This window comes from Lutzomyia longipalpis, chromosome 1, assembly GCF_024334085.1.
Source record: "Lutzomyia longipalpis isolate SR_M1_2022 chromosome 1, ASM2433408v1".
Lineage (NCBI taxonomy): Eukaryota > Metazoa > Arthropoda > Insecta > Diptera > Psychodidae > Lutzomyia > Lutzomyia longipalpis.
Genome location: NC_074707.1, coordinates 24,766,695 through 24,792,767, shown reverse-complemented (window position 1 = coordinate 24,792,767; position 26,073 = coordinate 24,766,695). Strand labels below are relative to the sequence as shown.

The following is a 26,073-nucleotide window of genomic DNA, read 5'->3' as shown; positions in this document are numbered from 1 at the left end:
TTGAAGCCCGCACGTTTTATTGGATTTTCAAATAAAGGGCCATAAAATAATTCTCTGTGCTCCTCGTGCTCCTAAAGGACCATAACTCTTATATTTTTGAAGTATTCTCAGGTAAAATGGGATCAGTGCTGCACACGTGCATTGATCTCAGTTGGAAAACCCCAAAAATGTCTCAGAGAATTTTTTTGGGTCATAAAAGTTTTAAAAAAAATTGACACTGCAAAAAATCTTCATTTGCAAATATGCGGTGTTAATTCAATATTTAATTAAGTATAATATTAAATTCTATGATTCATTATTTTTATCCATTTTTACTGCGATTTGAAAGATAAGCCGTTATTTTCTTTTAATTTCTGCAGGTTATTTGATAATTTCGATATTCTTTGAATTTTATGGCATTTAATTTCTTTATGTTTTTACTATTTCTTTTCTTTTGGAAAAAATGTTAAGTGGTAAAGAAGAAAAAAAATAAAATTTTCTTGGTGACGAGAAAAACTTTACAGTGTAGCAACTGATTTTTATTTTCAAAATTTTCTCTTATAAAGTGCAGGGTTGGATTGCGAAATTCCAGTTGTCTTTGCGCTTTTGGAGTGAAAAGGCGGTTTTTTGTGATAAAATTTTAATCTTTGGACGCGTACGACGAACAAATTGCGCTAGAAGATTTTACAATCGTTTTGCTGTGACCATTTCGCGACGCCGTAAGCCAGCGTTTGCGTCACGATGCCAAAGAGAAAGGCGCCGTCTGCGTCTCAAGATGCCGGGTCGGCAAAGAAGCCCCTTCTCAATCGAGATAAGGTTAGAATTTTTTTCCGGCGGGGTTTTTTTGGGGGCGACGGAGAGAATGGAAGAAGACAAAGGGAAGTTGAATTTGTAATAGGATTTATCGTCTTTTCAGGAAAATGTGCAGACACAGAATGTGGAAGCCCCCAGAGGCAGTAAGCGAAAGTGGCAAATGGATACGTCGGATGATGATGAAGATCTGTGGAGCGGAAGGATTCTCTACATTCACCTGAAGAATTTCATGTGCCATGGGAATCTCCGGGTGGAATTTAACAACCGATGCAACATCATTGTGGGGAATAACGGAAGCGGCAAGAGTGCCATTCTCACTGCACTCATCATTGGACTTGGTGGGAAGGCAAGTGCTGCCCATCGGAGTTCCAACATCAAGCAACTTGTGAAGCACGGACAGGCGTCCTGCTCAATTGAGATTGCCATTGCCAATGATGGAGAAGATGCATTTGATACGAAAAAGTATGGAGATCGAATTATTATCACGAGGAAAATTTCTGCCAGTGGGGCATCGACGTACAAAGTCGTCAATGGTCGTGGAGAGTTCCTCTTCAAGGATCGGCATATGCTGGAGCGACTGCTTATGTACTTCAATATTCAAGTTGATAATCCCATATGCGTTCTCCACCAAGATGCAGCCCGGAGTTTCCTCAAAGAATGCGATCCGAAGAAGTTGTTCTCATTCTACATGAAGGCCACACAGCTGCAAGTGATGATAGAAAAACTCGGTAAGTTTGGATTCTGTTTCCTTTGTAGTTTTTCTTACTAATTCAGCTTTTCTTTCTAATCAGGTGAGTGTTTGGCGCTTTATCGTGAGAATAAGACTCATTGTCAAATCTTCTTGGAGAAGATCGAGAATGATACAAAGATGGTTGATGAAATGCAAGAGAAGCAGCGTGCTCTGTCCTCTGTGGGTAACAAGAAGCAAGTTTTGGCACAGATGAAGAAGGAGCTCGTGTGGATTAAGTACAGAGACTTGAAGGAGTTGTACGAGAAGACGGAATCTGAATTGCAGGAGGTACAAACAGTTGTGCAGCAGCTCAATCAGGCATTGGCATCCGAATCATCCCTCCGGACTGAGGTGCAGATTAACATTCAAAAGTATCGGGAGGAGCAGAATGCCTTGAAGTCAAAGATTTCCGAGATTGTGGCACAATTCAATCAGGCACAGATAGAGATTGTAAATGAAAAGGAAGCTGTGGAGGCACAGAAGAAATCCTATGAAATTCAGAGGCAGAAACGCCATCGGATTGAGGAGAATATTCGAATGGTTAAGGAGCACCTTGCTCAAGATGATTTTGAGGAGAAATTGGCTCAAATGAAGCGGACAAATGAGGAAAAAATGTCCCAGCTTGAGGAGAAGAAAGCCGAAATGTTGGCTATTTTTTCAAATTTGGAACGGGATATAGACGATCTGTGGAATGCAGTTACGGAATTGGAGAAATCCCATGATAACTACCGTAATAAGAAGGAGTACGCCGAGGCGCAGGTGATGAGAGTAAGCCGTGAGTATCGGCAGTTGGACTATGAATCAAAAGATGATCTTGCCGCATATGGAGGCTACATGGGGAACCTTCTGAAGGCAATTGAGCAGCACTACAAACGCGGAGAATTCTCTGAGATGCCAAGGGGCCCATTTGGACGATACGTTGAGGTTCCAGACACCAAATGGCGTGCAATCGTTGAAAATATCCTCTCGGGATATGTCACAGCATTCCTTGTGAATTCACACAACGATCACAAACTTCTTGTGAACATTATGAAGAGGATTGTACCCGAAGGACGACTTCCATCCATCACAGTGACCCCATTTGAGAAGCAACTGTACAATTACTCTTCCGGACAGTGCAAAGCAGTACGAGGAACGTACTCCTTGATGGACGTTATCCGCATTCAGGATCACAATGTCATGAATACGCTTATAAATTGCCTTCAAATTGAGACAATACTTCTGACGGAGGATATGGATCTTGCCATGTCTCTCACTGATGGTTCCAATGTTCCACGATATTTGACAAAAGTCATCCTCGCCAAGCCTTTCCAGGAGTATGCAGCAAACCCATTCCGAATGTATTCAATGCCGGAAAAACCCGCAAGATTCATTCAGGTTAATGTGAAGGAGATAAAGGAAAATCTGCAGCGGCGTGAAAAGATTCTACAGGAAGAATTGCAGAAAGTCACGCAGACGTTCAAGAAGATTGCAGCAGATAAGAAGCAACAGGAGACCATTGTGACCGCTAAGACGGCCGAAAAGCGAAATATAAAGGAAAAGTTGAAGGAATTGGAGGACCAAATGAAGGAGATTCGTGATACGGTTTATCCAATGCGCAAGGAGAATGAAGCCCTCAGGGAGGAACATGCCACCCTTAGGAAGACTCTGGAGAAGGCGTTGTACCTGGAGAGGGATGAGAAGGAAAAGTACAAAGAAATGACGGACAAGTATGCTCTTTTGACGGAGAAGAGGGATAATTTGAAGAAGGAAGAAGCGGAGATTAGTAAGCAAATTAAGAAGCTCACCTCAGCAGAGGATAAGGAGAATTCCAAGGTTGCGTCGGAGACACAGATTCGTCGGGAGAATGAAGCTAAATTGGCGGAAAAGCAGAAGATCGCTGAGTATTTGCAAAAGGAGAAGGAGAAACAGGAGAAACAGATGAATACAGCTTTGCAGAGAGCTGAGAAGACTGGAGAGCCTATTCATTCGAAGCGATCAGAGGAGACTGTGGCAGCTCTCATTAAGGAAGGTCAGGCCAATATTGCTTTCCTTGAGGGTACACACGGGGACCTGGATAAAGTTGAACAGCATCTCAATCATCTCGTTACACGTCTCGAGAAGGATAAGAAGGTAGCTGATATGCTCCAGTTGACCCTGAGGCAGCTCAAACAGGCGCAACTTAAGAGATCACAGTACGTCGTTAGACTCAAAAGACACTATTCCTGCCTCATGGTTCATCACTTTGGTAGATTCCTTCAGCTGCGCGGATTTATGGGGGATATAAGTGTGGACTATGAGAAGGGACTGTTCACTGTGAAAGTCATTCCCCGGGACAATCACATCGCCAATGCCACATCAAACACCCAAGCTCTCTCCGGTGGAGAAAGATCCTACACAACGGTGTCCTTCCTACTGGCATTGTGGACTGTCCTCAAGCATCCGTTCTTCTTCCTTGACGAATACGATGTCTTCACTGATGCTCTCAATCGGCAGTACATGACTGAACTCCTCATCAGGGAATCTGGTCAAAATCCATACACACAGTACTGCTTCCTAACACCACAGGATATGTCTACATTGGATGCATCCCCCAAACTCACAATTCACAAGTAAGTTAATTCACTTTGTTTTTGCTAAATTAGATTCATTCTAAAAATTATTTTTTTGTCCTACAGAATGGCTGATCCTCAATAAAGGAATCAATTTCTGATGAAAAAAATCAGTTTCCTAAAAAAAAAAGATACAAACCAACACACTCTTGAAGTACAATCCTCGATGAATTATGTGTGTAAAAGAAGTTTTCTAAATTTGATATTCATTGTTAAAGATGTTTTCTATGTTATATATGAAATGTTCTTATGTGAAAGGAATTTCTAAAAATTAAATTTTCAACGAGAAGAAGAAGAAGTTTCCAACTACGAAATTTTCCACATGAAGGAAACTATTAAATGAAATGAAATTATTCTTATATATGTGAAAGAAAAATTCTGAAAATGAAGTGTCTTATGTGAAGTATGTAATTACATGTTTTCCAAATCCTTATGCTATTCTTTATTTTATATAATTTAAAATCTACCACATTGTTGTCACAGTCAATCTTGAGAAATACAATTGAATTGCTCGCACCACTGAGTGAGGGATGCGCTATGCAAAAATATATCACAACCAGTTGTACAAAAGGACAAAAACAGGGGTCACGGATAATCACGGGGGGTGCATGCACAGAAAACAACACCAATTTGCGTGAAGATATGCTGGCTGGGAGTCTACCAGACGCGACAGCGCTCGGCTGGGTACATGCCTGATCCCTTTTTGCAGTTGAATGTCCTGGCAAATTCTGGGGAATTGGATAGAACACCATGAAGGCGAATTTTTCCTGGGCAATGGGAATCCTCGAGAGCCCACTTGGTCGCCACTGTTGTCATTGATTCACACCAGAGCTGCAAGGAAGATGCAAAAAGGTTCATACAATCCTCATACTGTCAAGGGAATTTATTCTAAGCTCACATTGCCATAGGACATGAAGAAGAGCTGATCATGGGTGTAGTTCTCAAAGCCAGGTAAGAGGTCCTCCCTTCCGTTCCTTTCTGTGTACAATTTGTAAGCATTAAAGGCTTCTCTAAGGCCACCGTTGTCTGCGATATTCTCCCCCAGAGTTAGTTCTCCATTGATCTACAAGAAGGAATACTCAGAGATGATGGAAGCTGCTACACAGAAGCACAGGAACTTACATAATCCGAAACTTCTGGGAGGTAGTATTGACTGTAGAACTTCACGAAACAGGATGTACGATTTTCATACTCGTCAATTGTTCTGTTGGACCACCACTGGCGGATGTTTCCGTTTTTGTCAAAATGCCGGCCACTGTCGTCAAATCCGTGAGTCAACTCATGCCCCAGAATTGTCCCGATGGCTCCGTAATTTAAAGCTCTGGTAAGTGAGATTTTTCTTTAATTTTTAGTAAAAATAATATTAAAAGAATATAAGTAGAAAGTAAACTTACTCAAGTCCCAAATGATAGAAAGGATACTGAAGTATGGCCAGAGGAATAGCTAAAAAGAATAGAATGGCATTATCTTTGCACTAAAGCTCTACCATCTTAAGGATGAGCAGCTTGAGTTGATTTGAATAGATTTATAGAATTAACAAAGAAACCTACTTATGGCATTGGCCTGGAATGTGTGGAAAGCATTAACATTGGTTGGGGATGTGGCCCATCCAAATTTATTCTCATGCCGGAAGTTCATTAATTTCTCCAACATATTCCTGTGCAGTACATTGAGCATGTTATCCAGGTGGGTGGAATTGGTCACATTGACACCTTTGTAGAAATTCAAGAGTGTTCCCTTCTCGAGGATCCATTCGGGGAAGCCAATGAGACTCTTCATGGCAGCAGATTTCTCCAGGGTGACTGCTTTGGTTTCAGCATCCATCCACGTTGTGGTCACCACGAGATTGTTGAAGGCCATCCGAATGAGTTGAAGCATCAGTTCCACATTTGGTTTAGTACGCTTCAAGAATTCACGATCAGCAATGGCATAGCTCACGGCCATCCCCATGAGTTGATTGACCCCATTGGCGCAGTAGAGGGATCTCGAAAGGGAACCCTCCAAGCTTGTAACGGATTTTGCATACTGATTGTGAAGGCTGCGCATTTCGGTGGTTGTGTGAATGATCAATTCCTCCACAACAGCCCACCAAATGTACAACTCAATCCTGGCCAGGGAGCTATTTGCCACGAATTCCACAAGTGTCTGAAGGTATAGCAAATCACCACTACTGGTGAGTAGTTTGTCCTTCTCCAAATCCAAATTGACTTCCGGAACATCCACAAAGAGCAATGAGATGTACTTCTCCCACAGAGGCATCCCCTCGTGTGGATAAATGTAGGAATCAGTTGAATTTTGCAGTTCCATCACACTCAGATTCATGATGTCATTCATGGGATCAGTATCCTTCTCCTTGGACGCATTCTCAGCGGCTTGATTGAGTCTGTACAGGACTCGTGTTGTGTTGAAAATCATCTTTCCAGCACTAAGAATATTCGCCACACTCTCCTCCTCGAGTGTGGTGTTTTTGTAGTCGAGAATTATGGCAGATATTACTTCCGAAACATACCTCCCGTATGCACCACCCACAAGAGAATCTTCATCTTCGTCCTCATCCTCTTCCAGAATCACAGACTCATCGTTTATTGAGTGAATTCCAAAAAGCTCTAGACGTCTTCGGATCCGCTGTGCTTTCTTGAGATTGTCGTTATTGCTGGGAATTTTTATTAAAATTATTATTTTTAAAATAAATATTAAAAATATTTGAAAAATTAGTTTTAAGTTATTTCTACGAAATTTAATAAAGTTCAATGAAAACTTTTTCATTTTTCCCATGATTCATGAAAATTCCTTGTCTAATAAACTCTGTTTCCTTAATTAGAACATGGCACGAGAGATACTTTTCTGTGCGGAAAATTCAATTTCCTTATTAAATTATTCATTTTTTATAAAAGCGAAATTATCAGAGGATGTTCGGCTAAAGTTAATCAGGAATAATCAGAAATAATCAGAAAAATGTAGAAAAAGCATTTTTTTTGTTACGATAGAGGAAACTAATCTCTGGGAAAATGTTTGTAAAGGTTTTCTAATTCTTTTTTTTTTCAATTGACCCTTTTTGACCTACCATCCCCTATGCTCGATTTATTGATTAAAAATAATTTGAAAAGATATTAAATTTTCTTTCATGGGGAAATCTTTAAAAAAAAATCCTTTTTTGGCGTAAAAGCTACTATAAAAATAAAAATAAAAATAAAAAAATAACTTACAATGGTATCCCTGTATCTAGTTCCGGCGTCCCAATGGCCATTCGATAGACTGATCTGTTTTCAGGATCAGGCATCAGATCAAATCCCACCATCACATCCATTCCAAAATATCTCTTTATAGATGCAATGGATTTAATCCAGTCAAAATTGTAGGTGCTGTAGTCTACGTTGGTGATGTTGAGGAATGTAGGGATGATGGGTAGGTTGAAGAGTTTTAAATACTTGTAGATGGGCTTCAGGCCGACCTTATCCATTGTTTCGGTATCCATGCAGGCCGAGAAGACAATTCTTGTCTGATTCACGGGAAGGGGTTCATCGGCAGTGCCATTCTCCTGAAGAAATGATCGCACCTGCCTCATGATCTTTACTTGCTTCTCACTGAACCAATCATTAGACATGGATGAATCTGGACGGGGATGCTCTTCTGCCCAATTTCCGCATGTGAACTGATAGAAATCTTCACAGGGATCAGCAGTTTGATCCATAGAGAGTTTAAAATTGGCAGCAGCCCTAAGGCACTCTGTAGTCTCGCAAATTCTTACCATTCGGTCTGCAAGGTGTGTTTTTTTATATGCAAAAAAAATGAAGAAAATCTAATCTCAAAGATGTGCGATGTAAAAATTTTATGATTTACGAGGAAGTAATACGGATCATTAATGTTTGAATTATCTTGAGGATTGACTTCGTGATAATGGGCAGCAATTAGAGTCTTTTTACACCTTTCACAGCGCACATAATTTAGCTATTTAAACAAATAATATTTCATCATGATAAGTATTTTCCCGAGCCAGCAATTTGCCTCTCGTCAAACATGAAATAATCACAGCGAGTCAATAAATTTCTCAAAGACTCTTCTGCGAGCGAATAGGTGTTCTCTCGAAAAGATTGGCTATTTTATGCGTATATTTTATGTCTCTATTTACACGTCTTTTATAGCTTTTAACAATTTTAATAAATTGCTATTTGTTTTAAAGATATGTTTTCTTCTCCTCTACCGTGTGCGGGTAATTCAAACGAATTCTATTGTCATTTAACGAGCTTTTTGTTATGCTCAATTGTTTAGTATTGCAAGTTTAGCAGGATAATTTAGATTTTTCATGCATTGATGAATACAAATTGTAGGTATAGATAAAAAGCTTTTAATATTGATTTAATGAAGTCTGTGAAATGGAAGGGAATGAAATTGACAAAATTCACTTTAATTCTAGAAAGTAGAACATCTAATTAAATTATATTAGCAACAATTAAAAGGAATTGTGATCTCCGAAAATATCTGCTTTTGTCAGCTTTAGATTAACCAATCTCTGCCTTTATCTTGCGGTCTTTGGTTATTCCAATTAGCAAATTCATCATCTACCTGGTTCAGTCTAGCTTTATCTGTTCAATGTATTCTCAACATAATTTTAGGTCAGAATTTACATAAATTTTAACAATTTATTCCTCTGAAACATTGCATTTAATTTTGCTTTTTGATTTGAGCTTTACTCAAAACTACTTTCAGAATAAAGAAATATTTTCTTAATCTAAAAAAAAGTTTTGAATGCCTGTGTTTCGAATGAGCTTTCAAGACGAAACTTTTAGTTAAGAATTTTTTAAAGGAAGAGAGAATATTATATAAAATTGAAGTTAATTTAAATTCAAGGACTACCCTAATAATACAGAGTGAAGTGACAGGAAATAATTAAAGTCCTTAAATTCAAATTATATACAATTTGAATTTTTTATTGTTTGATGTTTTTCCCACTTTTGGTCAAGAACAATGTCTTTTACAAACAACATTTTTTGACCACAAATTTCTGGCCAAAAATAGGTGCAATTTACGTGCAGACTTACCTTGACATGCCAGCACGATGATCCCAATCAGGAGAATCGCAATGATAAAGATCAGAGAGATGAAAATGGTTTTGTGGAAATACTTCCTTCTGAACCTAGAATGGTCATCGGGGAAAAGTTCATGCCCCTCAATGGGTGGGTGGTGGTGAGAAATGGAGGGAGAGAAATTGTGAGTAAATTATACATTTATCGATTGCACGACATATTCGTCGTCATTAGCGGCTCATGTTCATTCACCTCGATTGAATGCCCACGGCGTATGGATTGTCCCCAAGTGTTGGATGTACGGCAGCAGTTGATGCTCCTGAAAAAAAGTTCGTTATCGTGTTAATCATCTTATGATTGGAGATGGGTGATTCACGCAACACAAATCGAATTTGTCCAGGGCAAACAATATTTTAGGGTCGGGGAAGTGATTTTGGGTGCGTGATTTGTGTTTTGGAATGTGGTGGAGTGTGTTTGCCAGAGGAGATGGGGAAAATTACTTATATACACCCACCAAGAGACCAAGCAACGGAAAATGTTGGCGTGTGCCGCATTTGAGCTTTGGCACCTTCTACACCACAATGCACGAAATTCAGACTAAGAGGCTTTTTCCTTTTATAGGACTTCTTGGCACACGAAAAACTCACCGGAAAATCACGCGGAAAGCACTCACGGAAACTCCTTGCAGAGTGGACGCTTCAAAAGCTCATTCTGCACTATTCTATAAAACTCTGTAGCAAGTACAATGGAGCTCTCATGCAATGTAAAGTTAAAGCATATTCGCGCTATATCGATTTATGTATATGGCAAAATAAAAGCCACAGAAAAAGCTCTCTTTTAAATTAAATGAGTGTGGACTGAACAGTTTGAGAGGAAAAAAGCATGATGCAAATAAAGTAAGGTGGCGCACTCCCTGGTGAGCTGGTGAGTGACGTCACTCCTCGGCTGGGGATGGGCGGAGCGATGTCATGGAGATGAGCTTTCATTGAGAGCTAGATTTAAATTTGAATTTAAAATAATAACAAACAATGTCCAAATTTCCCCGTTTCTTCGCATTTTGGTGGCCGGATTTCTTGCAAATTGTGTGAAATGGTGCGTTCTTTGCGTGCAAATTGTGGTGGTTGGTGTTGCTGTGGGGCTGAGGAAGAGCCCAAGTGCAAGTGCGGGTGGGAATTTTTGAAATTTCGCCCTCGTGATCGTGCGTGAAATGTGCACTCTTTCCGGCTTCTTCCTCACGCCCACAATTTGCAAGATTTCTGGCCATGGTGAGTCCTCTGCAGGCACAAACTGCCGCGAGGACTTGCCAAAGAACCCAATGAAGACGGTGGAATTGGAAAATGCGGCTAAAAATGAGTGCAAAATGTGACTTTGTGCCAATATTCTGCGAAGGCTCACAGAGAAATTCCATTAATTTGAGCCTTTTGCAATTGGCACCATGCGCATGATGCTAAAAATCCTCAGGACAAGAAGTGGTCATGCGCCTCAATGTCCATGATCACTTCTTGTCCCAAAAAAAATATTCTGTGCAAACCTTTTTCGCTCCTTATATAAAAGATAAGCTCTTTTCTCCCCATATTGAATTTGGCCCTGTGGGGCAAAGCAATGGGTTTGTACTTTTTAGCCCCTGGATCAAATCCGACCGTATGAAATTCTTTTTCTCCCCCAAATTCCCTTTTTACCACAGAATTCCCAATGAATTGCTCCCCATTCGCTATTGGGAATCTTGGGATGTGTAAGAGGTGGTACAGTGACCATGAGTGATGGTCAATTTCTTTAATTTAACACCGCATGCATGAGAATTTTGATTTTTTTTGCCTTTTTAATTTGAAAAATAATTCAATTGAAAAATTTACCTTGCGAGCCTTTTCTTGACTATGATGATCATGGTGGTTATTTACTCCATATTGCAGATGGCAAATGGTAAATGCTGAATTCTTGCAATTTAACACAAATATTTATTCTCTTTAAAATTTTACGATCATTTCTATTCTACCGTTTCTACTTTAATCTAATGGTAATGCGTGGTGACCCTGAGGAACAGTGTTGTGAAAGAACACATGGTGAAGAAGGTTCAAATGTGGTCCTTTGAGGCCCTAGAAGGAGTGTAATGGTTATATGTTGATAAGGAGTTTTTGAACTGAACATGACCATGGTCTTTTGATATTTGCAGATGGCACTTTTGAAATTTCTTCTTTCAAAAATGCATTTTTACAATTTTTGAAAAAGGTTCTAATGCCTTTTTTCCTTTCTCAGTTCTTGGTCAGAGTTGAAGATGATACATAATGTTTAACACATGACTTTCCTTTGAGTTCTTTATATGCTTTAATTTCATTTTTAGCTTTTTATTAGAAAAAAAATTAAAGGGAAATTTTAAAGTTAAAAACTAATTCAACAGCAAAAGAATAACTTTTAATTGTTGACGAAAATTTAACATCTTACCATCTGCAACTCCAATAAAAATTCCACGACGTTTTGGGCTGTGAAGAAAACCTACAAATCACCAATGTCTTCTAAAATATTAAATTCATTAAATTGAGTCCTCAATTAGAATTATGATAACCAATAATGATTGTGGCTCACAGTGACTATCTTCCACAATGGTAAAAGTGCCAAAGAAGTGCAAGAAAAATTTATTCTTGAAAGTTTTATCTGCCAAATCAATTCAAGGGGGTATCCTGATGGAAGTTTTTCGTGGAAAATTCAAATGGTCATCCCCTCAAGTGTTGTATACATTGGCAAAGAAGTTTATATTAAAAGCAATTGATTTTTTTTAAATAATAAAGAGAAAAGTAAAGAGTCTTAAAAATTACTGTGAGCAAAATTCACAAAGCTCTTGCATTTACTCTCTAGTTCTTAGAACTAAATGAAACGCATTACTATGTGATGAATCTTGAAGCCTTATTTATTACATTTAATACTGTTTTATTCCACTCTCAATTTCCCTTTACCCTCAACTCTTCCCAAGTGGTACCAAATCGAATTGGTGATGATGTTAAAGTTTTTTAAATGGGAGTGAATTATTCTTAAAAATGACTTACAAGAAGATCTTTTACTCTATTTGGGTATGTGTATGTGGATGGGAATTAAACTATTCTTGACTATAATGATCATGATGGTTATTTACTCCATATTGCAGATGGCAAATGTTGCACTATTTAACCAACAATGCTTCATATACATAATTTAACACATACATACAAATTGATTTGATTATTGATTTTGATTATTTTTAAGACCCATTTTTAAAAATAATCCGAAGGATAATCTTTTCCTTTGACGTATTTTTGAAATTTTCTTCTTTTTTCAAAAGAAATACATAAAAATGAAATTTGTGGAGTTGAACAGCAGCAAGAAAAGAGATATTTTTTATAATTGTCTTTTTACATTTTCAAAGGAAATACATTAAAATGAAATCAGTAAAGTTTCACAGTAACAAAAAAAATCAATCAAAAATTAATTATCTATTTTCCTTTATATTATGTTGAGAATAATTGCAGGCTATGGAGTTCCATTGCAAATACATACATATATTAAAACCTGGTAATCAAGGTCTCGTATATATGAAATTAATTTTCATTTGAAGCTGTAATATAAGTGCAACCATTCACATATTTGAGAAAGGAAAATTAAATGAAATTTAATAATAAATAAATGAAAGGAAGGAACTTTTAGTGTAAGAGAAATAATTTTTATATAGTAAAAAAAAGATATTATTTTTAAGAAATTGTAATAAAATTCACCTTTTAAATAATTAATATTTATACATTTATTTAAATATGATGTGGCTCGTCAGGATCTTAAAATTCTTATTTTGTAATTTTCTTCATTTTTCTAATGTACTTGCGCTTTTCATGGTCATTTGACCCTTCACCCTTTCTCGATTTCTTCATCCTCAAACTAAGTGGAACAGGCACTCGAAGTACGTCTGGATCTGTGTCATCATCTTCAATTACTTGTGTCTGTCTCTTTCTCTTTTTCTCTTTCTTCTGGCCTTGCATATTCAAAAATCTCACTCGGATGAAAATTCTTGTTCGAAAGAACAATTTCTGCGTTGCATATGAACACGTCAGATTCTTCTCATTGGATTTCTCCAGTAGTCTGTGAAGGATTCCCGGGGATTTTGAAAGGGAATTTTTTGGATGTTGCTCCTTAAAAAGCTCCTCCATAACCTTCACTTCATTGAGAAATTGTGGTGTGGGTGAATACAATCCACCTTCGGAGAGGTTTGCCAACCATGGGGACGTGGGCGGGTTTTGGGCCGTTGGACAACCAAGGGATTCACTAAACTTCCTCTTCGCAGCAATATATCCTGCCACGTATATGAGGCCTTCTTCTTCTATATCGATCTTATTAGGATTATCCTGATCCTTACTTAGGAGTTCCTGGAAAAAGCCGGAAGGATCATCCTCTGTAGTGTGGCAATCCTCCAGGTCTTGTGTAAGGATATCTGGGGCAAATAAGTTGTTGTAAGAAGAAGTAAGAGAAATCTAATATAAATTTTTAAAAGAAATCAAAATTTTCATGTATAATAGTGATAGTAAAAATTACTTGGGGCAATAGGTTAAGAATTATTTTTAAAGAATTTAACTTTTTTTTAAATTTTTGATCGTGATGAAATTTGAAATTTGAGGCTCCTTATATCAGGCGGTTTCAGATGGTCGTATTTATTTTCCCCCCAAAACCCCTCTTCAGGTAGTCCCCATAAGTCATGCATTTTTTGCGAATTTTTGAATTTCACTGCGGAAATGTTGCATAAAAATGATTTCTTCCCTTTGCAATTTTTTCTTTTGGGAACGAAGCGACAATTTATACCTCGTCATAAATAATACTTAAAATTTAGTATATTTAATTATGAGTTATTACCAATATTTGATCACTTAAAAAAAGAAAATTTGTTACTTGAACATTTTTTTAATTTTTAAAATATTCTTTTTTCTTTTAAAAATGTTCTAACTGATTCATAATCTTTTGCACTGAATTAATATAAGTGAAATAACATTAACATTTAATATCGTAGTTGTGGCAAAAAGAAAAAAGTTTATGGTTTTAGAAAGTGGATTAAAAATGCATTTTCCCTTTTAGATAAAAATGAAACATCTAAGATTAAGTTGTAGCCCGGCAAATTTTCTATAAAATGATCGTTATGGTAAAATTCTGATAAATACAAAGGACACAGGAAAAATTAAATTTCAAAAATTCACAATTATACCAAGGTTCTTCTTACCTTCCGAGTATTCCTGAGTGAATGTGCAGGCCGATACACATTGAGATGCAACATTTTCGTCTTTCAGAACGTTTGAGCTTTTTGAGATCAACTCAGTATTGGAGCTCAACATCAATCGTCTGAAACGATGTATGAATTCTAGCACATGTGGATGATCGTGCAACCCTCCCACAGAACGTATAAGCCCAAAAAATTGTTCCAAGACATCTTGGTTGAGTCTACGTGTGAGGAGGAATTCAATTTGATGCTCCTTTTTCAGTTTTGCAAAAAGTAGTGGAAGAGCGTTGCAACTCATAATAATTCCATTCTGATAAGGAAGATTTGTAGCTGACAAATTCAGCTGATCGGCAGCCGTCTTCATTTCTTCTAGAATTTTTTCCTGTAGCTCTAATTCAGCACCATATGCTGATAATCGTTTTCTTGAATCTTTATGCAAAAGTGAAGAATTGTTTAAATCAAACCAGTCATTCACGAGGGTGATAAATTGTGCTGTTTCTCGCCAATTCTGTGATTTTAGCATTCCTGCATTCCCAAGTGTTGTTATGGCTGCAGCCACCCTTCTGGAAAACAATTTGGCAGCCAAGGAGACTTTTTGCCGGCTTGGCCCCTTCACCATCAAATGTTTAAAGCTCAATGAATGAGCAATTTTAAATTCTTTGTTGGTTGTGTTCTGAAGGAGTTCAAAAACAGGATCTGTATTGACTAGGACTCCTTTATAATACAGGCCTGTATCCACAAAATGGTTTCGCAGAAGTTTTAGAAGATGGGGGACATCAGCGAATGAAAATATCTCCTTATTCTCCTTCGTGGTAAAACTAAAAAAATCAAAATATTTATATAAATTAAAATATTTTAAAGGAAATGAAACGAGATAATTAATAAAAAATTTGTACTACCTTTTCTCCAAATACAATAGAAAAACCATAATTTAATACTTACTTTCAAAAAAAAAATACTAAAGCTATATTAAAAAAAAACAGTAATAAGAATTAAAAAAAGTAAAATATATACAATTGATAAGAAAATACAAAAGTATTAAAAAAAAGTAAAATATATACAATTGATAAGAAAATACAAAAGTATTAAAAAAAAGTAAAATATATACAATTGATAAGAAAATACAAAAGTATTAAAAAAAAAAAGTAAAATATATACAATTGATAAGAAAATACAAAAGTATTAAAAAAAAAGTAAAATATATACAATTGATAAGAAAATACAAAAGTATTAAAAAAAAAGTAAAATATATACAATTGATAAGAAAATACAAAAGTATTAAAAAAAAAAAGTAAAATATATACAATTGATAAGAAAATACAAAAGTATTAAAAAAAAAAGTAAAATATATACAATTGATAAGAAAATACAAAAGTATTTAAAAAAAAAGTAAAATATATAAAAAATAATAATAAATAAGATCTAAATATAAAGTAAAAAAAAGTTACATGCCTAGGGGCATTGGGCGAAATATTTAGATCGTTCCACAATCCACGATTCCCGCCCCCCATATCACACACTATGGCCACCACATCAAAGCCAATTTTATCAAATTCATCAGCTATCTCTGAAAGTAAATCTTTCGACAGCTTGGCATCGAAGCCGTAGAATATTGGCTGCTTCCAATTGTTTAACAATCCTCTTGCCATGATCACCTAAACAAAAAAAAATTTAAATTAACATATGGCTAGCATTTTTATAGCAATGATAGCATTCTTTTAAACCAAGTCATTTTAGAACAAGCTAGTTCAAATTTAAATTAAAAGTGGTTTTTTCACACTAAAGAAAATAGTCAAGCTTATGATAGCTGTGTTTTTTTCAGTGTACCAATTCTGTGAGAGTATAATAAAAGGCAAAACAATTTAACCCTTAAGGTCCGCGATCAATCTAGCGAGCTGATTAAACTAAAAATAATTTTTGGGATTTCCTTTGAGCTCAAATAAGACATTTTTGGCAAAAAAAACCCAACTCAAAAATTTACGGTTTTTCGTCCTTCCTGATCCTCTAAGTCCTTGATTGTAAAAAATAGTCTTGTACTAATTTGGACACAATATTTAAAAAATAACTATACAAAATTAAACATTTTCAAAATCGAGTCTTTGGGTCAGCGTATGACCCAATGGAATTGAAAGGGTTTAAACATGAACAAAATTTGGAATGCAACAATGGTACATGAAATATACACAAAAACATAAGTGATAACTAAAGATTAATATACATATATACATACTTGGGCGTAGTCGTTAGGGCCCAATATACAGTCCTGTGTTTGGTCGTACACCCTCTCAAATTTCACCTTCATTTCATCAAAGCTGAGAACAACCAGCTGCCGCTTTCCTTAAAATATATAAATTTTCCTTTAACATCTAATGTACGTTGTCATTCAAATTTTAGTAAAGTAATACTCATGTTTTTAGTAATTAAATTTTTATTTAAAAAAAAAAAGTAATTATAACTGCAAATTTTAGTCATTTTGCCTCAACTCACTAAAATCTTTATTTCTCTTCACTAAAGTGTGTTTTTTTTTCATAGTGATAGTAACTAAAATTTTTAGTTTCATACCCTTAAAACTAAAATTTAGTAGACAAATTTAGTCAAATTCTATACTAAAGCTTTCATTAAACACATAACTACTAGTCAACGAAACCTCTGTTGACATTCCTAAATTTTAGTACACACTAAAAATAATTTTAGTTAATTTGCTGGTAAATTCACAGTAAATGTACATTTACGGGAAAATTTCTCTTTTTTAAACATAAAACTAAAGAGTTTCCTAAAGAACAGTTAAATTAAATAATTTTCTTAGTCTTTTTTACGAAGTTGTTATAGTTAATTTTTCTTTTAATTTTCCTAGTTTTTTAATCATTACGTAGAAATTCAGTAAAATAAAGCAAAATTTTAGTCTTTTTGAACATAAATTTTCTGTAAATTGAAGAAAATAGTTTATTTTCACCATATGCAGAGTTTTTCAATTCTTTTAAGTTGTGTGTTGTCATTTGAAATGAAGCCACGATTGAGTGAAGAGCGTCTGTTCGCTCTCGCGTTTTTTTTTGGGAAAACCATAATACATATTGTGCTGATTATCAATAAATAGCTTAATTATGAAATAGAAACTAATATGGTTTCAAAATAAAATAAAATAAAATTTAATTAAGCAAAATGAAAATTTTTTAAAGATTTTTTAAATAAGAAATTTAGTAAAAATTGACGGTGAACTCATAGAAAAATTTACTGTAATTTCGTAAAATTCATTTAAATTAAGTGTAATATAAAGGCATAAAACATTTCAACAGTCATAATTAAATTTCCAGGTGAAAATTTAAAGAAAATCGTGTTAAATAACTACTAAAATTTTAGTAAAAAGTATTTTTTAATAAAATGTTCTACTAAAGTTCTGTTTGTGCAAGTGTTAGTAATGGCAACGAAAATTTGATTGACAGTGATACCTTCTTCTTCCAATTTCTCCTTCATAATTGGGAAGAGATGCCTCTGGAGACCTGGGGCACAGGGCACCTTGGCAACCCATTTTTGGATGGTGCGTGGGGCTGGCAGCGGGGCGTTTTGCTTTTCTCGGTGGTAGCGATACGCCCTGGCCCCATGGGAATATTCCGAGATGCTGGCTGCCATGTCCTCCGGGGTGCACATCATCCGGGTTTGGGTCTCAATGGCTTTGCGTTGACTTGGATTGAAGAGTTGCTGATACAATGTAAGTTTCTTTTTCAATTCAGCAATTTCTGCTTCAGCACTCTTCAATCTCAAGTCATCGCACTGCACACCCATATCCCGGTGCTTCGGGAACTCCCCAGCCCATCCTGAGACATCATCATTAGCCCTTTAAAAGTTGAAAATGATTTAAATTTTAATGAAAAATTCTTGGTATTAACCATGAAGAGGATCACCAAATGTTAAGGATATTTCATTCGACAAGAAAAAGGCAATGACTTCATTTATTTTGGGAGAAATGTACTATGGAAGTATATATTCTGGAATTTCTGGAAGTTAATATGGGCTTAATAACTTAGAGAGGAATGCACTTTGGAAGTGGTAACATTTCATCTTGAACAATAACTAAAAAAAAATAGGGTGAGGAGGGCAAAGAGAGCAACTCTAGGGTTATGGAACAGCTGAAAATTTTGAATTTCCCAATGAGAAAAAGTAAAGTTAATAAACTATCTCTTAAAGTAATTTTTTGCTTTACAACTTTTTCTAAGACAACTTGCTATATCTTCTAGAAAATATGATAATTTGAGTTTTTCTCTGATTTTATTTTCTTTAAAAAAAATCTTGAGAGACTTTTTTGTCTCACCATCCTTAAGTCATTTAGGTTTTGAGTAATTTCTTCCCCATTTTAAATTTTTACGGCTATTGGATTCCTTCCGGATCCATATAGCCTTTAAATAATTTAAAGGTTCGAAAAAGGTCTTATATAATATGTATATAAAGATATAGATAAAGTGCATAATGTAAAGATACGATAAAATACTTACATCTCATTTTCATGCTCTCGTGTTGGCACCGCTGACTTCTTCAGCGTCCTGCATTTCTTTTGATCCCTTAATAAAAAAAAATTGTATTAATTGTATTAATAGGTAAAATTTTTAAAATTTGCAAATCTTACTTTTCAAAGAATTCATCATCGAAATGCACTGAACACATTCTTGCATTTTTAATATTCACTTGGCGCGTGACTCCAGCGAACTTTAACCACTCATTGCTGATGGTCTCATCCTTTGGGAAACGGTGTAGACCAATTTTAACATTTTGTAGCAAATGAGATTTACAATTTTTTACGATACACTTCTTTTCGGACATGTTTTTTCTTTCTCAAGAAAACTCTTTTAATGAAATTGACAATGCAACGATAAGTCGTGCACTACGATTTAAAAATTTTCTCAAATTCACCGAATAAATAATTTTTAAGAACGAAAAGAATTATTGATAATTATTCTTACTTTTCAAAAAAGAAAGAAAGTTCTAAAATATGAAAGATTGTGGCTACCCAATAAGTTCATATTTCTTGGCACATTTAATTAAAGTTTTAGGTCAAATACAAAAAATGTTAAAATTAACATCAGGCGATGAAGCATCGACAATATATTTATGTACTCGTTTGAATGGTACCAAAGTTGGGAGAAGTAATACATACTCTGGACAATAGGATACTAAAAGCTGAAGGGCAACTATAGTTCCTAAGACATTCTGCAAATCAGAACAAATATTTCGAGGGCTGCATTGTAAAACCGGCTAAGTCGGTTCGGAGTTCATACCGACTTAGCCGGTTTTACAATGCAGCCCTCGATTTATTTGCTTATATTTATTATAAAATATTCTTCAAAAGAAATTCTCTTTAAATTTCTATTTTTTAATTATTTTCCCTTTATTTTCAATAAAATCAATTTCTATATGAATAAACATATTATTATTATATTATTATTCTTATAGTATGAGAGCTCGGATTATCTAGTTTATTTTATTTGTAATGTGTCTCCCTTGCATAAGAAAATAATACGAACTAATACTGGAAGATTATATTAAGTTATAGCCTGCAATCATTCACAACATATTATAAAGGAAAATAAATAATTAATTCTTAATTGATTTTTCATTTTTGCTGTGAAACTTTACTGATTTCAAAAATTTTAGGATCTTTTTTCCAAATATTAGGAAAGAAAAATGAATTTTAAGAAAGGGTCCTTAAAATAATTAAAATGTTTCCATAGAATAAATTAGTGTATGTCTTAAATTCTGAGAGACAGGAGTATTGCTGAAAAAAGTGTTTAACATTTGCCATCTGCAAGAAGATATGGTGTACCCCTAATTTTAAACATTATGATCATCATAGACAAGAGTGGTTAAATTCTCATCTCACATACACACACACCCAAAAATAGTATGAGATTCAATAAGATTTTATTGAATTTCCATCTTAAGAATTACTCACTCCCTTTTAAATAATTAAAGAATTTCACTATACCATCACCAACTTTTTTCGTTATCACTTGATCCTCAAAGACGTGATTTGTGAGACAAGATAACAATAATAACAATAATTTTATAAATAATTCTCTCATTATCCTCTTTTGAATAATTTTTTATTTAAAATTCTTTCTCATTTGAATCTTTTTTATCAAAATCATTTTCATTAGTACGTAAAATTAGCAGGTAAAAGGAAAATTCAGGAATTAATTTTAATTGAAAGTGAAATCTTCAAAGAAGAAACTAAAAAAGATTTTTTTTCTACTTCTTTGCCAACTATACATATGTATACAACACTTGAGGGGATGATCATTCGAATTTTTCACGAAAAACTTTCATCAGGATACCCCCTTGAATTGATTTTGCAGATAAAACTTTCAAGAATAAATTTTTCTTGCACTTTGGCACTTTTACCATTGTGGAAGATAGTTAAATTTTCGTTAGCAATTGAATTTTTTTTAAAATAATAATCTGTCTAGTAATACAATAATAGGAGCAAATGAGGTGCAAAAGAAGTTATTCTTTTGCTGTTGAATTAGTTTTTAACTTTAAAATTTCCCTTTAATTTTTTTTCTAATAAAAAGCTAAAAATGAAATTAAAGCATATAAAGAACTCAAAGGAAAGTCATGTGTTAAACATTATGTATCATCTTCAACTCTGACCAAGAACTGAGAAAGGAAAAAAGGCATTAGAACCTTTTTCAAAAATTGTAAAAATGCATTTTTGAAAGAAGAAATTTCAAAAGTGCCATCTGCAAATATCAAAAGACCATGGTCATGTTCAGTTCAAAAACTCCTTATCAACATATAACCATTACACTCCTTCTAGGGCCTCAAAGGACCACATTTGAACCTTCTTCACCATGTGTTCTTTCACAACACTGTTCCTCAGGGTCACCACGCATTACCATTAGATTAAAGTAGAAACGGTAGAATAGAAATGATCGTAAAATTTTAAAGAGAATAAATATTTGTGTTAAATTGCAAGAATTCAGCATTTACCATTTGCCATCTGCAATATGGAGTAAATAACCACCATGATCATCATAGTCAAGAAAAGGCTCGCAAGGTAAATTTTTCAATTGAATTATTTTTCAAATTAAAAAGGCAAAAAAAATCAAAATTCTCATGCATGCGGTGTTAAATTAAAGAAATTGACCATCACTCATGGTCACTGTACCACCTCTTACACATCCCAAGATTCCCAATAGCGAATGGGGAGCAATTCATTGGGAATTCTGTGGTAAAAAGGGAATTTGGGGGAGAAAAAGAATTTCATACGGTCGGATTTGATCCAGGGGCTAAAAAGTACAAACCCATTGCTTTGCCCCACAGGGCCAAATTCAATATGGGGAGAAAAGAGCTTATCTTTTATATAAGGAGCGAAAAAGGTTTGCACAGAATATTTTTTTTGGGACAAGAAGTGATCATGGACATTGAGGCGCATGACCACTTCTTGTCCTGAGGATTTTTAGCATCATGCGCATGGTGCCAATTGCAAAAGGCTCAAATTAATGGAATTTCTCTGTGAGCCTTCGCAGAATATTGGCACAAAGTCACATTTTGCACTCATTTTTAGCCGCATTTTCCAATTCCACCGTCTTCATTGGGTTCTTTGGCAAGTCCTCGCGGCAGTTTGTGCCTGCAGAGGACTCACCATGGCCAGAAATCTTGCAAATTGTGGGCGTGAGGAAGAAGCCGGAAAGAGTGCACATTTCACGCACGATCACGAGGGCGAAATTTCAAAAATTCCCACCCGCACTTGCACTTGGGCTCTTCCTCAGCCCCACAGCAACACCAACCACCACAATTTGCACGCAAAGAACGCACCATTTCACACAATTTGCAAGAAATCCGGCCACCAAAATGCGAAGAAACGGGGAAATTTGGACATTGTTTGTTATTATTTTAAATTCAAATTTAAATCTAGCTCTCAATGAAAGCTCATCTCCATGACATCGCTCCGCCCATCCCCAGCCGAGGAGTGACGTCACTCACCAGCTCACCAGGGAGTGCGCCACCTTACTTTATTTGCATCATGGAAAAAAGCGAGTTGGTTTCTTTTTCATGCAAATACTACACCAACACCATTTGTCATAAAAATTGTGCAAATAGAGAAAAAGGATAATTAGCTTTTGCTAAATACATGAGGGGGGGTATTTGAAAAATATGTTGATTTTTTGATCTCGCATTGTGCTTCCTATTTACTTCCGTCCATATCCCATTACTCTTTTATTAATTTTCTGCTCTTCGGAGATCTTTCAATGCCAAGAAAATTTTGCATCAGCAAATTCCTTCAAAGAAGTTAAAATTAGAACGTAAAGTGCGCATTGAATTTGATATTTTAATTGCATTTTTCTGGAATCTTCATCGCGCAATTATTTATGGAAATTAATGCTCGTGATTTGTATAAAGAGATGGGGTTTTTCCAGCTAAAAAGCCAGACACTTGCAAAACGCGCCACAAGATATGAAGAGCAAATATTTTTATATCTCGTGTGATAAATCTATAAACTGAAGCACTTAACATTGGTTTCTTTATAGAACACACATCACACGGCTTGCGGTTGGATTTTTTCCCAAAATTACCCAAGAAATCTCAATTTTCCAGCCACCCAATAAAAGCTAAGTCATGACTGAGATGCCCCTTGATGCGATAATTAATTGGAATTCAATCCTCACGCAAAAACATCACGAATGAGAGATCAATTAATCGTTTTTTTTTTCATTCTGTCGTGATTACCAAGATGTGCAATATAAATAGGATTTGCATGTAAATTATTTTTTACAATCACTTGCAAATGCAATTACAGTCAGCTTTACGTCTAGTACGAATTCTTTACTTACGTCTAATACTATCTTATATGCATTTAATCTGCTATTTTTCGAAATTGTATACTGATAAGCTTTTGAGTAATATTTTGATAGAAGATTTCCTTTTCTTTAGAGAATTTTCTTAGAATAGCTAATCTGTTGATTTGCTTCTAATCGATACTAGTTTGTAAGATTTTTTTATAAGCATGTAATTTACATTGATCAATGTATTCAAAATGAATGATTACTTATTGCTTGTAATTTATTTAATTACTACATTCTGTATGCAGAGAAAAAGGTAAATAAAAAAAAACAATATTGTTGAGCTTTTATGCTTTTAATATATTGTAAAATTTTCATAACAAAATGCTTTTTTATTTAAAAAAAAATTGAATAAAAAAGAATTTCTAAATTATTGACCTTTTTGCTTTTCATTCCGCCAATGTGCTCTTTTTCCGCAAGAAAGAAAACCCGGCTCAATGCCAATTGGATTTGTACACAAACTCGTGACTTTCCCAGAATTTCGCATTATTTTGCGGACCTTTATTATTTTTATTAACCCCACCAATAAATCGTACGTGGATAAATTTTTAGAGAAACATATGCTTGAGCTTTTCTCACTGCAAAATCAATCAAAAATAATTCTTCAAGATTGCGCAGGTATACGTCTTCACGCTGCTAATTATCAAAATTGAGTGTTTCTGTGCAAAATAATTCAAATTATTGTGCACTTTATTGTCTTCAAAACGTCTCGAATATTGCGCAAAACCTTGCGTGATTTCTTTCCATTTCACCTGGGTTTTCTTGCGAAATTCTCGTGTGAGGAAAGAGATGCCCATGAGGGATCTAACACTGACTCCAATTGAGTGGGTCAGTGGTAGAATGCATATTGAGCAAAAGGAAGGAGGAAGTAGTATAACCCCTGCATGATTAGCTTTAATTAAAACATAAAAATTCTGCGAGAAATTTATGCAAATTCTCAGCTATTTTGGGAAGTTCTGACGGTTCATGGGAAGAGATTCAGAGATCGGAAGTTTATGTGTGCAGGTTTTGAATTAATTTGCGTGTCGACGAAATTCGCATTGTGATGCACGAGACGTGATGCCCATAAGACATTGAATGGCATCAAGGTTCGCGCGAGATTTGCTCGTGTTTGTGTTATCAATTAAAATCGCTCACAAAGTGATGTACTGGTCCGAAGTAGTGGGAACTTCCCTTGAACTCTCCGCTCTCAGACAGAGGGTATTATATGTCAAAAAAATTTTAGCAAAAAAAGGAACAATTTATTTCTAGAAGTACTAAAAGCTAAAATACATAAAATTTTTGCAATGAGCATAAAGTGAGAACATCATTAAAATAAAGTATGTTTGACATTTAAATAAAAAATCTCTTACACGGGGAAAATGTTGCAATGTTGCAAAACAACACAGACATTCTTCAAATTTTACAAAATTTGCAACACAATTTGTGAAAATATTAAGATTTGTGAAAGAGAAACTAAGAGCATTTTAGAGCACATTTCAGAGATTAGATCGAAGTTGTTATAATTTGAAAAAAAAGGATATGGGTACTATTCTAAAAGGAAAACCCTTACAATGAGAAACTCTTGAATTAAAAAAAAATAACAAAATAAATTTAATCATAAATCTGACACAGATAAACGCCCATCGCGAGGAAACATGAAAGAGGAAATTATTGCCCTGGATGGCTAACACAAGATTTAATACGTACGTGATAGTCCATTTTCCGTGGCGGTTGTCCAAACTTTGCTGTTGTTGCTAATCATAATACACGAGAGTGGAGTGAACTTGATGACTTTCGGTGTGATTATTTTCCAAAATGTTTTTTTTTCTTCTCCCTCTGAACGCGGTAACTCCCCACGAAATGACCCACCTTTAGCACCCTCCGAAATATACTTGTTTATCTATCATTAACACAGTTTTTCAGGCAAATTGAAGGCACAAAGAATGAATATAGTCACTCAATCAAATAATTATCATCATCACGATGTACACCTGAAGGCACACAAATTGCTACTGATGAGTCTTTTTAACAAAACGCTTTATAATCTTTTAGGCGAATCCCCTGAATAAATCAAAAGCACAATTCAAACACCACGAAATGAATTATTTATCTTATCAATTCACAGTGATGCTGAATTAGCGGGCTATTTTGGCGCCAATCCATCTCACTCCGGTGAATAAAGCACCTTCAACCACGGGGCACGCGAAAATTGCGAGAAAACACTTTACGACGAGGGGATTGCGGGGAGGGAATTCGGTGTGGAAATGGATGGTGGGAAATTGAGGGAAATGTGCTGTGAGGGTACAAATCAACAGCTTGTTTAAATCACTTTGGCGACAGGGGAGGCGGAAGTTGTTGGCCGGGGAGACGTCAGCCAACGTCCGATCCGGCAAATCAAACACAAGTGACTGAGCAGCGAGGAAAAATTGAAGTATCAGCGACTGGGAGAAGTGAATAGAATCGGATCAGATCGATTTTCCCCATCGATTTTGCTGTGCGCCACGTAATTTGTTGTCTGACCGTTAAATTGTGTGTATTGTGCCACTGTGGTTGCGCCGAATGGGAGTGGGAGGTATTATAGACACGACAATCAACATTATAGTATGTACCCCTCTTCGGCACCTCATTGCCGCAACAATGCTTATTCCACCTAATGGGGGGCTCCCCTCTTTGCCCGTGTCGCAGATGAAGACCGGCCACTTATGAAACAAAACCACCCGGCGCCTCGACATCGATCACACTTCCGATGCATTCCAGGCAAAAGTGGGACAGGCTTTTCTCGTGAAATATTCATGTGCCACCCTCTTTCGCGGAAAAAATTCTATTTTTTAAGGGTTGCTCAGAGCCCCACCTAAGAATGATTGCCCTCACCCAATATAAAGGTAAAAATATACAAAGTTGG

The 26,073-nt window shown here is 35.6% G+C and overlaps 2 protein-coding genes across 4 annotated transcripts; one reads left to right on the top strand and one right to left on the bottom strand.

Moving 5' to 3' along the window:
• The first annotated feature begins 566 nt into the window (after positions 1-566).
• Positions 567-4,546, top strand: LOC129797443 (structural maintenance of chromosomes protein 6). 2 transcript variants are annotated; one of them, XM_055840005.1, is made up of 4 exons: positions 567-795; positions 896-1,520; positions 1,584-4,113; positions 4,180-4,546. In XM_055840005.1, the coding sequence occupies exons 1-4, from the start codon at positions 721-723 to the stop codon at positions 4,196-4,198; spliced, it is 3,249 nt and encodes a 1,082-aa protein (XP_055695980.1). In that variant the 5' UTR covers positions 567-720; the 3' UTR covers positions 4,199-4,546. The 2 variants fall into 2 exon arrangements, with proteins under 2 accessions (XP_055695980.1, XP_055695979.1); XM_055840004.1 differs by having other exon boundaries at positions 878-1,520.
• LOC129797469 (endothelin-converting enzyme 2) lies at positions 4,532-25,661 on the bottom strand. Of its 2 annotated transcripts, none has more exons than XM_055840074.1 (9): positions 24,879-25,661; positions 9,390-9,456; positions 9,153-9,247; positions 7,320-7,869; positions 5,664-6,766; positions 5,508-5,556; positions 5,236-5,434; positions 5,012-5,176; positions 4,532-4,944 (listed from the first exon to the last, which is right to left on the bottom strand). In XM_055840074.1, the coding sequence occupies exons 1-9, from the start codon at positions 24,931-24,933 to the stop codon at positions 4,771-4,773; spliced, it is 2,457 nt and encodes an 818-aa protein (XP_055696049.1). In that variant the 5' UTR covers positions 24,934-25,661; the 3' UTR covers positions 4,532-4,770. The 2 variants fall into 2 exon arrangements, with proteins under 2 accessions (XP_055696049.1, XP_055696050.1); XM_055840075.1 differs by lacking the exon at positions 24,879-25,661 and adding an exon at positions 9,652-9,998.
• Positions 25,662-26,073: the final 412 nt, after the last annotated feature.

What these genes read in the sequence shown, in the direction of transcription:
- LOC129797443 (XM_055840004.1), top strand. Translation starts at nt 721, where the DNA reads ATGCCAAAGAGAAAGGCGCCGTCTGCGTCTCAAGATGCCGGGTCGGCA. An exon ending in CCCTTCTCAATCGAGATAAG is followed by an intron (nt 796 to 877) that starts GTTAGAATTTTT and finishes AATTTGTAATAG; the next exon opens with GATTTATCGTCTTTTCAGGA. An exon ending in AGTGATGATAGAAAAACTCG is followed by an intron (nt 1,521 to 1,583) that starts GTAAGTTTGGAT and finishes CTTTCTAATCAG; the next exon opens with GTGAGTGTTTGGCGCTTTAT.
- LOC129797469 (XM_055840074.1), bottom strand. Translation starts at nt 24,933, where the DNA reads ATGATTAGCAACAACAGCAAAGTTTGGACAACCGCCACGGAAAATGGA. An exon ending in TTCTATCATTTGGGACTTGA is followed by an intron (nt 5,435 to 5,507) that starts GTAAGTTTACTT and finishes CTCACTTACCAG; the next exon opens with AGCTTTAAATTACGGAGCCA. An exon ending in TCTTCATGTCCTATGGCAAT is followed by an intron (nt 4,945 to 5,011) that starts GTGAGCTTAGAA and finishes TCTTCCTTGCAG; the next exon opens with CTCTGGTGTGAATCAATGAC.